The 15025-nt window shown below is 53.5% G+C and overlaps 1 protein-coding gene across 2 annotated transcripts in view; it reads right to left on the bottom strand.

The window, feature by feature from the left end:
* The window catches only part of ZFHX3 (zinc finger homeobox 3), a 136393-nt gene that overhangs the window by 22096 nt on the left and 99272 nt on the right, over positions 1-15025 (bottom strand). For both annotated transcript variants that reach the window (XM_055000204.1, XM_055000205.1), the window contains one exon: positions 12099-12206. In XM_055000204.1, coding sequence (XP_054856179.1) covers positions 12099-12206 — 108 coding nt within the window. The remainder of the gene's footprint in view (positions 1-12098; positions 12207-15025) is intronic.

Genomic DNA, 15025 nt, shown 5'->3' with positions numbered 1-15025 from the left:
AGCCCTGCGGCACCCCACTGGACACCTCCCTCCAATCTGATAAAATATCGTTGACCACCACTCTTTGAGTGCGGTCCTCCAACCAGTTCCCTCTCCACCGAACTGTCCTATAGTCTACTCCACAGTCTTCCAGTTTGCCCATCAGAATGTCATGGAGGACCTTATCAAAAGCTTTACTGAAATCCAGATAAATCACGTCAACAGAGTTCCCCCAATCCAGTAAGCTGGTCACTTGATCAAAGAAGGAAACCAGGTTGGTCTGGCAAGTTCTGTTAGGAACAAAACCATGCTGACTTCCCCGGATCACTGAGTGGTCCTTCAGATGCTTACAGATTGATCCCTTTAAAATCTTTTCTAATATCTTCCCAGCAACAGAAGTCAGACTGACCGGCCTGTAGTTTCCCGGGTCATCCTTCTTCCCTTTCTTAAAGGTTGGGATAACATTCGCTCTTCTCCAATCTTGTGGCACATCCCCAGTCCTCCAGGAGGCCTTGAAGATGATGGACAGGGGGGTTCTGCAAGTTCTCTAGAAAGTTCTTTCAGCACTCTTGGGTGCACCCCATCCGGCCCAGGGGATTTGTATTCATCCAGTGCAGCCAGATGCCTCTCCACAACCTCTCTCTCAATGTCAATTAGCCACTCAGGTGTCCTGCCACATTTTTTACTATCTCTAGATGTGCCTGAGTTCTTCAGGGAGAAAACAGAGGCAAAAAAGTCATTAAGCCTGTCTGCTTTTTCTCTGTCCTGCATCAGAGTTTCTCCATCTACTCCCAACAGCGGTCCAATTGCCTCTTTTACCTTGCATTTGCTTCTCACATATCTGTAGAAGTTTTTCTTATTGTAGCGAGCCCTCCTGGCCAGACCCAGCTCGTACTGAGCTTTGGCCTCTCTGATGGCTGATCTGCAGTACCTAGTAACCCTCATATACTCCTCTTTAGAGGTCTGTCCTTCTCTCCATTTCCTGAACATTTCCTTTTTCTCCCTTAGCTTATTCTGGAGCTCTCTGTACATCCACATCGGTTTCTTGGAGCCCTTACCATGTTTCCGTCTTGCTGGGATAGTGAGGGCTTGAGCTTGCAAAAGCTCGTGTTTGAGAAGGGCCCACCCTTCACTCGCTCCTTTCCCTTCCAGCAAACTCCCCCACGGAATGACTCTCATCAAGCCTCTGGATTCATTGAAGTCGGCCCTACGAAAATCTAACCTACAAGTCTGGCTACGAACTTCCTTCGCCCCCCACAGCAACTGGAATTCAAGGAGGACACGGTCACTTCCCCCTAAGGTCCCCACCACCTTCATCTCAGCTACCAATTCTTCCCTGTTGGTTAATATCAAGTCTAGTATGGCCAAGCCCCTTGTAGCTTCCTCCACCTTTCGAAAAAGGAAATTATCGGCCAGGGAGGTCAGGCAATGGTGTGATTCATGACACTTTGCTGAGCCTGTCTCAGCAAATGGAGGGGAGACGAATCACGCATGCTACCCTGAGCTTCCTGGAGACCGTTCAGGATAAAAGTGCCTTCAGTTCTAAGGAACCCAATCCTGGCTCTGTGATGGGATCACTGCTCCTGGCCCTTTGAATGGGCTTTGTTTGCCCGCACTGAAGTCTTGCAGCCAGATCTAAGTGGCCCTCTGGCACCCTCAGGCCGCAGGAAGCGGAAAGGGAGGGAGGGAGGGGCTGAAGAAAGCAACGGCCAGGGCGACAAAGAGGGGCGCCGTGGAGCCAGCCCCGGAGGCTGAGGAACCACCGAGGGGTGCAGACCGTAAGCAGGCTAGAGGTGGAGGGGGCTTCCCTCTGTGCTGCTCCTGCACGTGCCTTCCTCCCCGTCTCCTCAGGAGCAAGTGGCTCCTCATGTTGCCCAGTCCCATTCCATCCTGCCCCAGCAGGCACACGTTTCCCAGGATGTCACAGCACAGCGCTCCTCGGCAGGCTCACCCAGGGCTGCACCCAGGAATCCCTCCTCAGGCTGGGCTCCAAGCCCAGGCCTTGGCCTTGGTTCTCAGGAAGGGGCAGTCGTGGACTGGGGGTTGAGGCTCACACACCATGTCAATGTTCAGTGCAATGGATGAATTTTCTATTCATGGGGTATTGTGTCATGGAATGTCATGGAACGGAATGATGGAAGCAATCCGCAGAGGTTGCCATGGAGCTGGCCCAGAAGCAGAGCCCCCCCCCAGGCACAGTCAGTCTAATTTCAGCACACTTGGACCAAGCCCCTCTCCCAGGGCGGCCCTCCAGGAAGGCCTCCTACTTCCAAGGGCCGGTGCCCACACAGACTGAGAACAGGAGACCGGACGGACTGCCTTCTCCCCCATCATCTCGCATCTTGAGTCCTGACTTACGTTTTTTTTAATGTCAGTAGTCAGACCAGAGGCACAGGCTTATCAGTTGTGGCTCCACAGAAGTCTGCCTGGCACCAGGTAAAAAGGTTTTTATTTGCCTGGGCTTTTTGTTAGGGTATCATGCCTGCTCTTTGCACAACCTGTTTTACCCACGGTTCATTTTATTCCCTTTTTGTTGTTTTTACCTGCTCTTACTTGCCTGCTTTGGAGGGAAGGCGGCATGGCATCACCTGATCTCATCAGATCTGGGAAGCTAAGCAGGGCTCTGCTTAGGTGGGGGGGACCACCAAGGAAGGCTCTGCAGAAGAAGGCCACAGCAAGCCACCTCTGCGTCTCACTTGCCTCGGAAGTGCCCAGGCTGGAGAGGCCCTAAGTCGGTTGCGTCTTGACAGCACATGCGTATGTACTTGCAGATTTTGCTTTAAACATAAATCGATTTTCTTGTTTTACTGATTTATATTGCAAGGCACTTCAATCACAATGGGCACGGAGAAGCTGCTGACATATTCCCTAAAAAAATCAGTCCATAGAATTGCTAGTTGGTGTGGAATCTGTTCCTGAATCCGTGGCCCAACCAGCAGAGATCCTGCCCACCTACCTCCTTCCCTATCAAGCTGTTCTGGGTCAGCTGAAATCACCTCATACTGCTCAGGAGCTGTAAGACTATTTTTCAGCCAGGTCAACACAAGGAAATGCATGGCACATTCTCCATGTGTCTGGGTGAGGGGCCCTCAGAGCTTTGCACAGCACCTGTTCCAGTCCATAACTATCAAGTCCCATTAACCCACCTGCTGCCCCAGCCATGGCCAGACCCCCTCACCTTCCCCCACCCCAGAATGAGCTCCTGTTGCACAAAACACAACTAGAGTGGTATTGATAGGTCAAACCCACAGAAACACCAGAGAGGCAGAAGTAACCACAGAGTATGTTCCAGGAAGTCGGCGCTCTTCCCAGAATGCCCACCTTGTGACCTTTGAACTCTGTACCTTGGAGCACATAAATTTGCAGGGCATCTATTATTTAAAAACTACAAGGACAAGCATATTATGCACAGCCCCCCTCAGCACACACATTCATAACAGTGCTTTAATCTGTCTCGAATCGACTTCAAACCCATTTCACCCTTAATGGGAGTTATTCATTTTCACTTGAAAGGTAATATATGACAGCTGGATATTTAAGATGATGAACTGGCTGCCGATTAACTAGGCGGTTTAACGCTCCTAGCTAGCCTCGGCTCAGCCGTGGCTAATAACAGGGCCTGCTTGGACGGTGTGTGTGTGTGTGTGTCCCTCTTGTACCGAAGGAGCCCTCCTCACATTGGTGGTTTTGCACTAGTAGTGGCAGCAAAAACAGATGGCGGTCGTGTAGGACTAAACAGTTTATCCCAGCACTTTCTTTCATGAAAGGTTGTGCGGAAATAAAATGGCGCTCGTACGTAAGGTGCTATGAGATTGGTGTTTCTTCTCCCTCTGTAGGCAGGCCCCTTGCAGGGAAGCAGCAGTGGTCTTACACACATCTCCCCTCCCCGCAATCACCCAACAAGCCAAGAAGCAGCGGGCACAGGGAAGCCGTGACTTGCACGGTAGGAACAAGCCTGTCTGCTCCATTCCTCAGGTTTGGGCTTCCTTTCTGGAGAAGAGGAGCTCTACAGGGCTGTGCCAACAAGCAGGAGAGGTGTGAGGAGAGAGGGGCCTCAAGCACGTGTTCCGGGAGGCCCTTCCAGGCATCAGGCAGAGCGGAATGGGAGAGAGGACAGAGTCCCCGGTGGGAGCAGGAGGAGGCCGACGGAGGTGGAGCTGGAGGGGCAAAGAGGTATGGGGAGGAAGCACAAGCCATGGAGGACTAGGAAGGCATGGAGTGGGTGCTGGGCCCAGGACAGGAAGCCCCTGTAAGGACTGGAAGCAGCTTGCCACAGGGCCGGACGGTGAGGTATCGGATGATGGCAGCAGAGTGCTGGGCACAGTAGAAGACAAGAGAGGAGAAGGCGGTGGCAAAGGTCAAGACAAAAAATGAGCAGAGCATAAAGCAGTGGTTTTGCAGAGGGGAGCAGAAAGGATGTTTTTCTGCGATGGAAACAATGCAATCTACCAACAGAACGAATAGTGGGAGCAAAAGAGAAAGAAGAGCCAAACAAGTACAGCAAAGGCTCTCTTCCTGTTTTATAGGGTGGATGGGGACATTGACAGGAGATCTGGAACATGTACCAACAACAACAACAACATTCAAATTATACACCGCCGTTCAGGAGAACTTAACGCACTCAGAGCGGTTTACAAAGTGTGCTATTATTATCCGCACGACAATCACCCTGTGAGGTATGCGGAGCTGAGAGAGCTCTGGAAGAGCTGTGACTGACCCAAGATCACCCAGCTGGCTTCAAGCGGAGGAGTGGGGAATCAAACCTGGCTCTCCAGATTAAAGTCCTGCAACTCTAACCACTACATCAAACTGGCTCCCAGGAGAGGAAGGTTTGGGAGGGACCAGGAGAAATGCTGCCTGGGACACACTGTGTTGGAGACCACCGTAAGACACCCAAGTGGAAATGTCAGACAAGCAACTGCAGAAACGCAACTGGAGGGAAGAAGAAAGGCCAGAGGAAGAGACAGACCTGGGCCCCTGGCCCCAAAGCCCTGGTGCTGGATGAAATCCCCCAAGGAAGAACTTCCCGCTGTGGAAACAAATGAGCAACTGACCAGATAGGAACAGAATCAGTTGACTGCATATAATATTACATAATATTAATTATATAAAACTCTTAATAAAAAAGGGAATGATCAGTTGTATCAAAAGCAACAGAGAGGTGAAAGAGGATGAGGTCAGAGAAGAAGGCCAATGATTATGGCCAGGGAACCTTCTGTGGGCTACAGAAGGTGGAAGCCAGATGTGGGAGGAAGGGGAGAAAAGAGCGCCCGGGTGAGGGTGGGAAGAGGAAGCGTGCTGCAGGACTTTGGGCAAGGACTAAAGAGTCCAGGAATAAGCCCGGCGGTGGGACCTTGAGGTTATGGCATTCATCCAGGGTGGCCGGGTGGGGCTTTGCCTGCCTGTGAGGGAACCTTTATGCCGAGCCCCTGAAAACGGACCCCCCCCCAAATATGCAGGCCTCCTGGGACGCTTTTGCGATGCGCTACTTGGATACAATCTGAGGCTCAGATGCCACAGCTGGTTCAGTTCAACCTCAGGATGGCAGTCTGGTCCCAGCTGCATGGGCGACTTTCAGCTGGTGAGGCCTGACGAAGTGAACCTGATGCTCAGAAGTGTGCAGCCTGCCCTGCCCAGGCCCGGCCCTGGCTCCCATGGCTTATAGTACCGAGGGGGGCCAGGCTGGTTAGTGGTCCAAGAGGGAAACAAGTGCCTCTCTATGGGAGGGCGTAGTTCCAACCGCCTTGAAAGCAATGGCCGTGCAACCCCTCCAAAGAAGCCATCACTGCCTGGACTCAATGACCTAAACAGCCACCACCCAGTGGCCAGCAGCCCTTGTCTGGGCAGGGGCTCCAGCGGGGGTGGCGGCGTAGCTTCAGGCAGTCTTGCAGGAGATACATTAGCTGGACCCATTTCAGCCTGGATGGAGACCAAGGTTTGGGAGAGAAACCTGGTCTGGTCACCCCCAACTTACGATCTTTGCCAGGACAGAAGGGCCAGGGGAGGGGGGCCTCCTCCTCACTGGTCCTCTCGAGCGTTCAAAACCATCGAGTGCAGCATCCCTTCTGGAGAGGCTGGCTGGGTTGAGAGAAGCGGAGCCGTCCTTTGGGGGTCCCACTCTTACTTGGTTTATTCTGGGGGGGGGGGCGGGTTGCTTGGCTCCACAGCATGAACGCTACGGGGCCCTGCAAGGGTCCATCTTGTCTTCCATGCTGAAATGGTTGGGGAGTTCATTCAGGGCTTTGGAGTGAGGAGCCACCAATACAAGGGTTACCCCTGCTCTATTTCTCCTTGACAGCTGAGTCAGGTAGGTCTGTGGCAGTTGTGAGCAGATGCCTGGGAAAGGTAATGGGATGGATGAGGGCCAACGAGCTGAAGTCTGGGGTGCGGCTCCTCAACAACAAGCCTGCTTGAGGACTGAGGAGCCCGCCTCCCTGGCAGGGTCTGCGCTTGCTCGGAAGCCGCTCGTGGGTGCCGCTGGATACTGCCTATCGGTGGAGGCACAGCCCTCCTCCACGGCACACTCTCCCTTTGATCAGCTGTGGCTGACACACCAGTTCCAGGATTTGGCCCCCGCGATCCACACTCTCACCTCACCCAAGCTAGAGGACCGCATTTGGGGAGGGGGGCTGCATTCGAAAGCTGCCCAGAAACTCCAGCGTCCCAGGTCCAGCAGCCAGGCGGCCATTGTTGGGGCTGGAAACAGGGACCATATTACACTGTGCTTACAGATCTGCATTGGCTATCTTATTTTTTCCAGGCACAAATCAAAGTGCTGGTTCTTCTCTTTAAGTCCCTAAACGATTCTGGGTTGTGGTACCTGAAGGACCTTCTCCTTTGCACTGTCCAGCCCTGCAGTTAAGATTCTCTTCTCAAGCCCTGTTCTTTGTGCCCCCGCCTGCAGAGGTGAGGCAGGGGGCAACCAGAGATGGGGTATTTTCACTGGCGCCGGCACCTGGTCTTTGGAATGCCCTATCTGTTGAGGCCTGCCTCAGCTTCTACTTGACAGGTCCCGTCTTTCTAGGCTGTTTTTAGGGTCTGCTTCTAGCATAGGGGCTGTTTTCTGGATAACCATTTTAGGCTGCTCAGTATTTGTTTTATGCCATTTTCATGTCCCTTACTTGTTTCTAACAGTTCCTTTTGATGCTGTTGGTTTTTGTTGTATTGCTTTATTTTGAGAGCCACCTTAAGCAGGCTTCTGACAAAGACATTTTCTAAAAAAATAAAAAGAATAGTTTTAAACTGGCAAATCTGTACTATTTAAAAGCCAGCCGCATAAATCTCTCAGTGATAAAACTGTCAAAAATGATTATAGTAGGGTACAAAAATGATGGTCATGTTAAATCAATGGAGACATCATAAGAAGATCAACCAGTGGATCAACCAATGATCATCAAAATGCTGGAGAAAAAGTAAAGCTTTAATCTGGCACTAAAAGCTGAAAAAGTGGGGGAAGGGCACTCCGCAGCCAAGGGCCCACAGCTGCGAAAGCGCCGTCCCTCAAAGCTATGCCCCCCCTGCCCCCCCCCCGACAGTGAGAGTGGATGGGGCAGGGCCTGCGTTTAACGGACTTTGGTCCCAACTTGTCCGGGGCTTTCAAAGTAGCTGAATTGGGCCTGGAAATGAACGGACAGCCAGGGCGCTAAAGTGGCAAGGCATATTCCCTGTGATTAATGCCAGTTAACACTCTGGCGGCCACGCTGGCAGCAGGCTTCCTTCCCATCCGTCTTCAGAAGCAGCCCCACGTAGAGGACATTATGTCATTCTTAGTGGATGTGATTAGAGCCTGGGCAGGACTAACAGCACGACTCAGCACGGAGGCAGCCAGGGCTTTCATCTGAAAACACCGGTCTAAAGGCACTCCCAAACTGCAAACCAGGGATCAGGAGGGGGCATGAATAGGGGTTAGATGGGTCAAAGGTACAGTCAAACAATATTGGGGGGAGGATTGAAAGAAGAAGAGTGAGTACTGGAAGGAGGAGGTTTAAATGTAAACCATTTTGGCAACAATTAATAGGCTATAATGTGTTTAATGATAATACATCAATAAATGGTTCACTGTTTTCAACGTTATAACGTTTATCAAAATACCCAACGATGCTGGTAGTCCTATCTACTGTGACTGTAAGAGAGTGTTTCTGTCCAAATAATCTACTTTCTCTTGTTTACTACAAACATTTTTTCTACCATCATCTTTTATTTTTTTCTTCCTCTCAAGGGCCGAAAAAGAAAATGAAAGACACGTGTGCTATGGTAGCATAAGACTGTCAGGGCCAGGCCTGGCTCTTCACTACTATTCAACAGCAACTGCTGCATGAAAGCCAGTGTGGTGTAGTGGTTAGAGTTTCAGGCTAGGATCTGAGGGAGACAGGTTTGAATCCCCACTCTGTCACTGAGGCTCACTGGATGACCTTGGGCCAGTCGTCGTGAGGATGAGGAGGACGAGAAAATGATGCAAGCTGCTTTCTCCCGCTGCGGGGAAAGTGGGGCAAAAAGGAAGTGAATAATAAATACAGGTGAAAATGCAGGGCGGGGGGGGAGGGAGAGAAGAGGTAGCTTGGCTGCAGGGGGGAGCATAGGGGGCTGCCAGGAGGAGGGAAAGAGGAAATAGCGTTGGGAGGAGGATTCGGGGGGGGGGAATAAGATTCTCCCCTGCACGTCCTTGAGAGTCCCCACTTCTATTTTGAATTCCATAAATATGGCAAATAGTACAATTTTATATGCTAATTAAATAATACATTATGCATTTTATATTGTTAAATCTGTAAAACTGGCTTATGTTTGATTGGAAGGTAAATATTGTATATATTTCAATTTCTGGGGGGGGAAATCCATTTTTTTCTGGAACAAGATGGAGGGAGAAACACACATTTCCCCTCTGTGGCTTCAAAATGTCCAGAAATTCCACCCCTCCACGTGTGGGAATTTGAACGGGCATTTCCCTGGGCCTTGGCTGATGCTCTAATTGTCGTGTAGGGCAAACAGTGGCACAATGGCACGGCCTCTGCACCCCAGGGAATCATTTGCCGTTATGCACTACTGAAGGCCCCGGTGTGGCCAGGAGCCTGCTGCTGAGTTTCTGTGGCAGCACCTCCTAAGGAACTGGGGCTGAGTGCGGGACTGCAAGCAGAGAGGAACTGAGTTCAAATCCCCCCTCTGTTGTGAAGCCGAGTGTGTGCCCTTTGGGGGCCAGTCACTCCCACAGCTTAACCTACACCTCAGGGTAGTTGTGAGAATAAAATTGGGGTGGGGAGGAAGGACCATGTATGCCACGCTGAGCCCTTGAGGGAAGGTAGAATAAGAATCGAATCAATAACAACAAAGGGCCTTTTGGAGGCCCCTACCAAGGAAGAGCTGACGACAGCCACAGGATCTGGCCTGTAGGGCAGCGGCAGTGGCCTCTTCCCAAGTGCCTCCTGATCCGGTGAGAGAGACTCAGGTGAGGCTCAATGGCCAGGTCTAAATCTGAGCCCAGCAAGGGAGGGGGAAAGCGGACTCCACTAGACCCAAAGCTTCCCCCCCCCGCCCACCCCTCTTCACTAAAGTATCGCAGACAGCCTCCTCGTCCAAACTTCCATCTACTAACCCAGCAGCATAATAGAGGAGCCCATTAAATGATTATTAATTCATGCAGCTTTCCGTAAACTGGGGTCCTCGGCTCTCCGCGTTCCGTAAAGCAGCTCGCCACCTGCCCTAGAAATTTACAGCAGGATGCACAGGAGCTGGCTGGCTGTCTTCACTGACCTCCCCCCGCCCCGCCTCAGCAGCAGACCAGAAGGCCAGCTGCTAAGGAGCCCTGCCCTCCAGCCAAAGAGGGAGCAGAAGCCCCCGAGGCAGGGAGGCCCCAACTCAGGGGAAGGGGAGAGAGGAGAAAGGGTCCATCCGGGGCCTGCTCAGGAGAGGCTGCTGCATGGGAAGCCAAAGCTGGGAAGGCCGTTGAGTCAGCCTCTTCTGGGGGGCTATCTAGGGGCTGATGCGAGGCAGAAGAGGAACCTCAGAGCAGTCGTGCCCACTGTGGGGGCCAGCCTCCCACCTCGGGAGTCATTCGCCTAGGATCCCTGAGGCTGTGTTGTGCTCCATAAATACGGCCAGTATATTTGCAATGTAGAGGAAACAGGAGCAGGTGAGCCTAGAAAGAGAAGGGGAAGGCAAGGCCAACCAGCCAACCCCCGAGAGACCTGGGTAGAGAACAGATCCGAGAGTCACTGGCAGGTGGGGAAAGAAAGGGCACCTGCAGCACTCGCAAAAAGGCACAAGAAGGCACAAGAGCGATGGGCTCAACTCAGGCCACACAAAACCAGCGCAGAGGCAGATTTATTTACAGCATGCAGGAAATGCCCCCCAACGCACACACACTTCTCATCTCTTTGAAAGCTGCCTCTGCATCTGATGACTGGCCGCGTTGTTATCAGCAGCAACGGCAATGCCTAAGTCTGGAAGGAAATATCCCGTGGGGGGCCCAGGGTTCGTGCCGAATCCAAACGGGCTAGGTGATGGGTAGTGTTGGCAAAATGTTTCAGGGAAAAGGCTCAAGTGGGGCTGTGGCTTAGTGGCACGCAGCCGTCCCTTGGCTCAACCCCTGGCAGCCTCTCCAGTTAAAAGGACCAGGCAGGAGGGAATCAGAAAGGCTCCGGAAGTCTCCAGCCGAGGCCCTGGAGAAAGGCTGCCAGCAGAGGAGATGGACCTCGAGAGCTTTATAGGCTCAGATGAACTCGGTGCAAAGATTCCTGCGCAGGAAGGGCCTGCCCAGAGCACACCTCTGCAGCTACAGGCTCGCTGGGGCACAGATATCCATGCAAGGCACCACAGAGAAAGGTGAGCGCCCCACCAGATCCAACTGGGTGGAAGGAAGGGCAGGGAGGGGGAGGCAGCAGCGGGCACACGTCCCTGCACTTCTGGCTCCATCTCCCTGCTACTCTGGGGTGTGTGTGTGGGGGGGGGGAGGATGACCCAGAAGCATCAGCTGCTGCCCGGCAGCCTCTTCCGCACCCAGCAGCAGCGTGCCAGGCAAGAGAGGCTCGGCCAAGCAGGGCCCAGGCAGGAGGGGCCTGGCTGGCTTGGGCTTTTCTTCCTCTTTCTCCTGGTCCTCTCATTCGGCAGACAGCGGGCCTGGAGGCAGGAGCCATTTCTGTTCATCACGTCAAACCCAACTGCGGTCATGCACGCCGTAAACACCCTTCCCTGCAACCACTTCTCTGCCCCTGGCAGTCCACTAAGAGCACTCTGCTACGGGTGCGAATCACAGACGCTCTGCAGCATAGAGTGCCCGGTCGGGTCTTTAATAGGGAGAAGCACTTGAGACCCTTTAGGCTGGCAGGCTGGGCTGTTGCAATTCTGCTGTATCCAATATGCTAGCCCCCCCCCCCCCGTTGTGAAAGCTAAGGGCAGGCTCCAATGCTGCCAAACACACAGAATATAGGTTTCTCTGCCTGCACCTGTGACGCATGCACCACAGGTCATTTCTGGTTCGCACACATTTTATTTCTTCCACTTTAAAAAACGTATACAGGAGAACTGGACCCTCTGAAACGCAGCTCTCAGGCTGCTTCACCTTCCTCTCTGGAAGCAAGCCTAGGGCCCACCTCTCTTTCCTTGGCTGGTGGATGCTACAGCCCTGTTAGCCTTAGGCTAGGGCTGAGATCTGACCAGCAGCTGCCATCCATCATACACTCAGATGGCCTCTTGGTGCTGGTCATGCTCAGGCCCAAACTGGCAGGCCCACTCTGGAGGTCAGCAGGACTCTTCCTCACTTATGCCCACCTCAAAGGGGGCAAGGCAGCCAAGCATGGAGCCCCGAGTCTCTCCTTCTCCCTCTCTGTGAAGGAGCACACAGTTTAGCTGGGTCGCCACATTGGTCTGCAGTAGAACAGCAGGACTGGAGCCCAGAGGCACCTTAGAGATCCACCCGAGCTCAGTTTCCCAAGATCTTTTCAGCTAGCCAGTCCAGCGTTTCTTCCCAAAGCCGGAGTTCACATTATACGCCAACTGTATTCTCACAGAGACGTGTGTGATCAGGCTCAAGAACAGGCCCAAATGAAGGAAATACCAAAAAATACAAAAAGCCCAGATGGGGAGAGCATCAGAGAGACGCTTTCGCGGAGGCAGGGGAGCCCGCTCACCTGTCCACTGGCCCTGGTCCCTGTCGGCCATGCTCCCCGAGTCTTGGGCAGGCTCTTCCGGGTCAGCAGGCATTTCGCTGGGCCCCTCTGTGTCTTCCACTGGCTCCTCTGAAAGGCAAGGCAGGGAGAGATCAAGGAGAGCAGAAGGTAGCAGTCCTGAAGCCCCAGCAGCCTGGCAGAGACCGCCGAGGGGCCTCTCTAGCTTTGGGTCTATCCGGCTGCTCTTGTCCTGGCAGCCTGTGGTGGATCCGGAGCTTCTTGCCATCAAGCCAAACCATCCCTGGAGGGCCCGCTCACATCTCCAAAATGCCCAAAGGCTCACCCAAGGGAGTCCAGGTGCCTGGAGCAGCTACCTGGCAGGGACCCCCCAGCAAGGGCTGCTGTGGCAGGTGATGCTCTAGCAAGGAGTGGCTTGACGCCCAGGAGCCCCATGCAGGTCAGAAGCCAGCTGGCTGCGTTTCCCACCGTCCCCTGAGAGCCAGCCTGGACCCACAGAGCTTTCACTACTTGCTCAGACTTCTGTGAGGCAACAGATGAGCGGGGCCTCCCAGGGCTGCCTCTGGGCCACCAAGAGGGCCTGAGCTCAGTGTACAGATGGCCCAGGAAGGCACTTACAGACCACCTGGGAGATGAGGGGCCCACAGACAGGCTGGAACCAAGTGGGGAAGGGTGTGATAGGTCAAAAGCATGTCCCGCCCTCAGACTGCCCAGAAATGGGCTTGCACTTGAGGATCAGGGACCAACAGGAGTAAATAATCAGAACGAACCTCTTTGTCGTCTGAACAGAGTAGCAGAAAACAGAAAAGTGGCTGCAGTGAGGAGAAAGTGGAAGCAGGTATCAGAAGGCCCCTTCTTACATCCCAACGGTAAGGCCGATCGCCGCCTTAGGGTCAGGTAGCAATTTTGCCCAGGTCAGTTTGGCTAGGGATCCTGACAGTGTTTTGCCGTCTTCTGGCAGGGAGTAAGGGTCACTGGGTGTGTGTGGGGGTGGGGTGGGGGGTGTATTTGTGAATTTCTTGCATTGTGCGGGGGGTTGGACTAGATGACCCTAGAGGTCCCTTCCAACCCTGTGATTCTATGACGTCTCACTGGGGCAGAGCTAGAAAGTGCTTGTGAGGCCCTTTTGGAAAGGAACATTGCAAACCTTTGTGGGTGAGGTCCCAGGCCAGTTTCCACTCTGCCTCCCTCCCTCTCCTCACAACAGTTCCACCTGCTCACACACACACACAAGAGCCTTGCTCCTCCCTTTCCCCCGCCTCAGCCCTCCACCCTTCTGATCTCTTTAGAAAGGAGGAGCACAGGGGGTCACCGCTGCAATGGCTTCTTGTGGCTGAGAAAACAAACAAGGAAGATGATGGTGTCTGTGCATTTAATGGTCTGACTGTCAAGCCTGCTGTTTTCTTTGGAGGATCTTTAAAATCTACCATATTTCTTTGTTCCCAAAGTCTAGGGGAGCTCTGGCAGGACACAGAGGAGTCCGAACAGCAGAGCCAAAAGAAGCAGCCCTTCTGCACTCCCTGCCGAGCGCCCCCCGAGGGCGGTGAGGCAGGGGCGGCTGTGCGGCAGGGCAGAGGCCCTTTCCTTCAACCACCGGGCCTCCTCCCTACCTGGCCGGCTGAGCCGGAGCCTCCCTGCAATCCCAGCAGCCGCCTAGAGGCGTCGCCCTCCGCACGGCCAGCCGGGCCCGCCAGCCTACGGCTCCGAGGCTGGACTCTCTGGGCTCTCTGAGAAGCATGTGGAAATAATAGGCCTTTCCCAGCAACCCGTCTGGTTCAGAGGAAATAAAACAGGGCATTCATAAGCACTTACACCATCTGTCTTTATACCATCATCATCAACAGGGGGGAAATCATTCTTTAAAATGGATGAAAGCCCAGGCTGACAGTAGCCAGGAATGAATACCAATCAAGGTAGAAAAATGGTGAAAAAACAAGGATACAACAGACTGCAAAATTCCTGCCCTCTGCTCAGCCTCACACAGGAGACCCCATGGCTCAGGGCCCCAGCCAGCAAGCAGGCGGGCTTCTTCTCACGGAGGGAGAGCGGGAAGCCAAGTCCCTCTGGAGGGGCCCCCCCGCGGCCACTTTCTGGCTTCTTCTCCAGAGCAGTCTGAAGGGGAGAGGGAGCAGAGAGCCCGCCCCCCCTCCAGCCGGGGCGCCACCGGAAAGTCTTGGGAAGCCCCTGGTGGTGCGGAGTGGCCCTCAGGCCTCCAGCAGAGCACTCCGCCCACCCCTGGGCAAGAAAGCTCTGCCGCCCACGGCCAGGGCCCCCCCCTCCACCCACCCCACCAGCCATCCTTCAGGCATCCTGGCAGAGACCTTGAAAGCCATGCAGGGACCCCCAACCCAGCCACGCGGAGGTGAGCCTCTGAGGATTCCTCGCCCCAGCCGCATCCCCTTAACAGAACGACAGCCCTCATCTAAAGACATGGAGAATTTTCAGGAAATAGAGATGGAAAGGAGAAAGCGGCAAGAAGGGAAATAGAGCATGTCCCCCTCCCCCCTCCCCCAGACGCAAGCGCCGAGAAACATTCGCTGTCAGGAACCACAATCAAATCGAGTTTGAAATATTTAGCAGTGGCTTGGAAAATGCGATGGTCCGGCTCTGACAGGCGAGATGGGCACAGACACCCATTTTCCATTATCATGGAAATATCCCGCCTGTTCTGAATATGTATAACCCAGAAAAATATATTGATTTTTCATTCGGCCTTAAAAAAAACCTCTGAAATACCCTGCAGCTGTCAAAAGCCTTTTGTTAAAAGCTCATCTTCCAGGAATGAGGTTTACCAGAAACAAGTTTTAATTGTACACAGAGCTGCTTCTTTGAAACACAAAGGTTGCCCCCCCCACCCCCCGCCAACACTGCCCCCATAAAGCTGCTCCAGAAGGCAGCCCTGTGACGGGCACCCGCGGGCCCCGGAGAGG

The sequence above is a fragment of the Eublepharis macularius genome, chromosome 16 (genome assembly GCF_028583425.1).
Source record: "Eublepharis macularius isolate TG4126 chromosome 16, MPM_Emac_v1.0, whole genome shotgun sequence".
Classification (NCBI taxonomy): Eukaryota; Metazoa; Chordata; class Lepidosauria; order Squamata; family Eublepharidae; genus Eublepharis; species Eublepharis macularius.
Note: the sequence above shows the minus strand (reverse complement) of the source record. Positions and strands in the feature narration are given on the sequence as shown.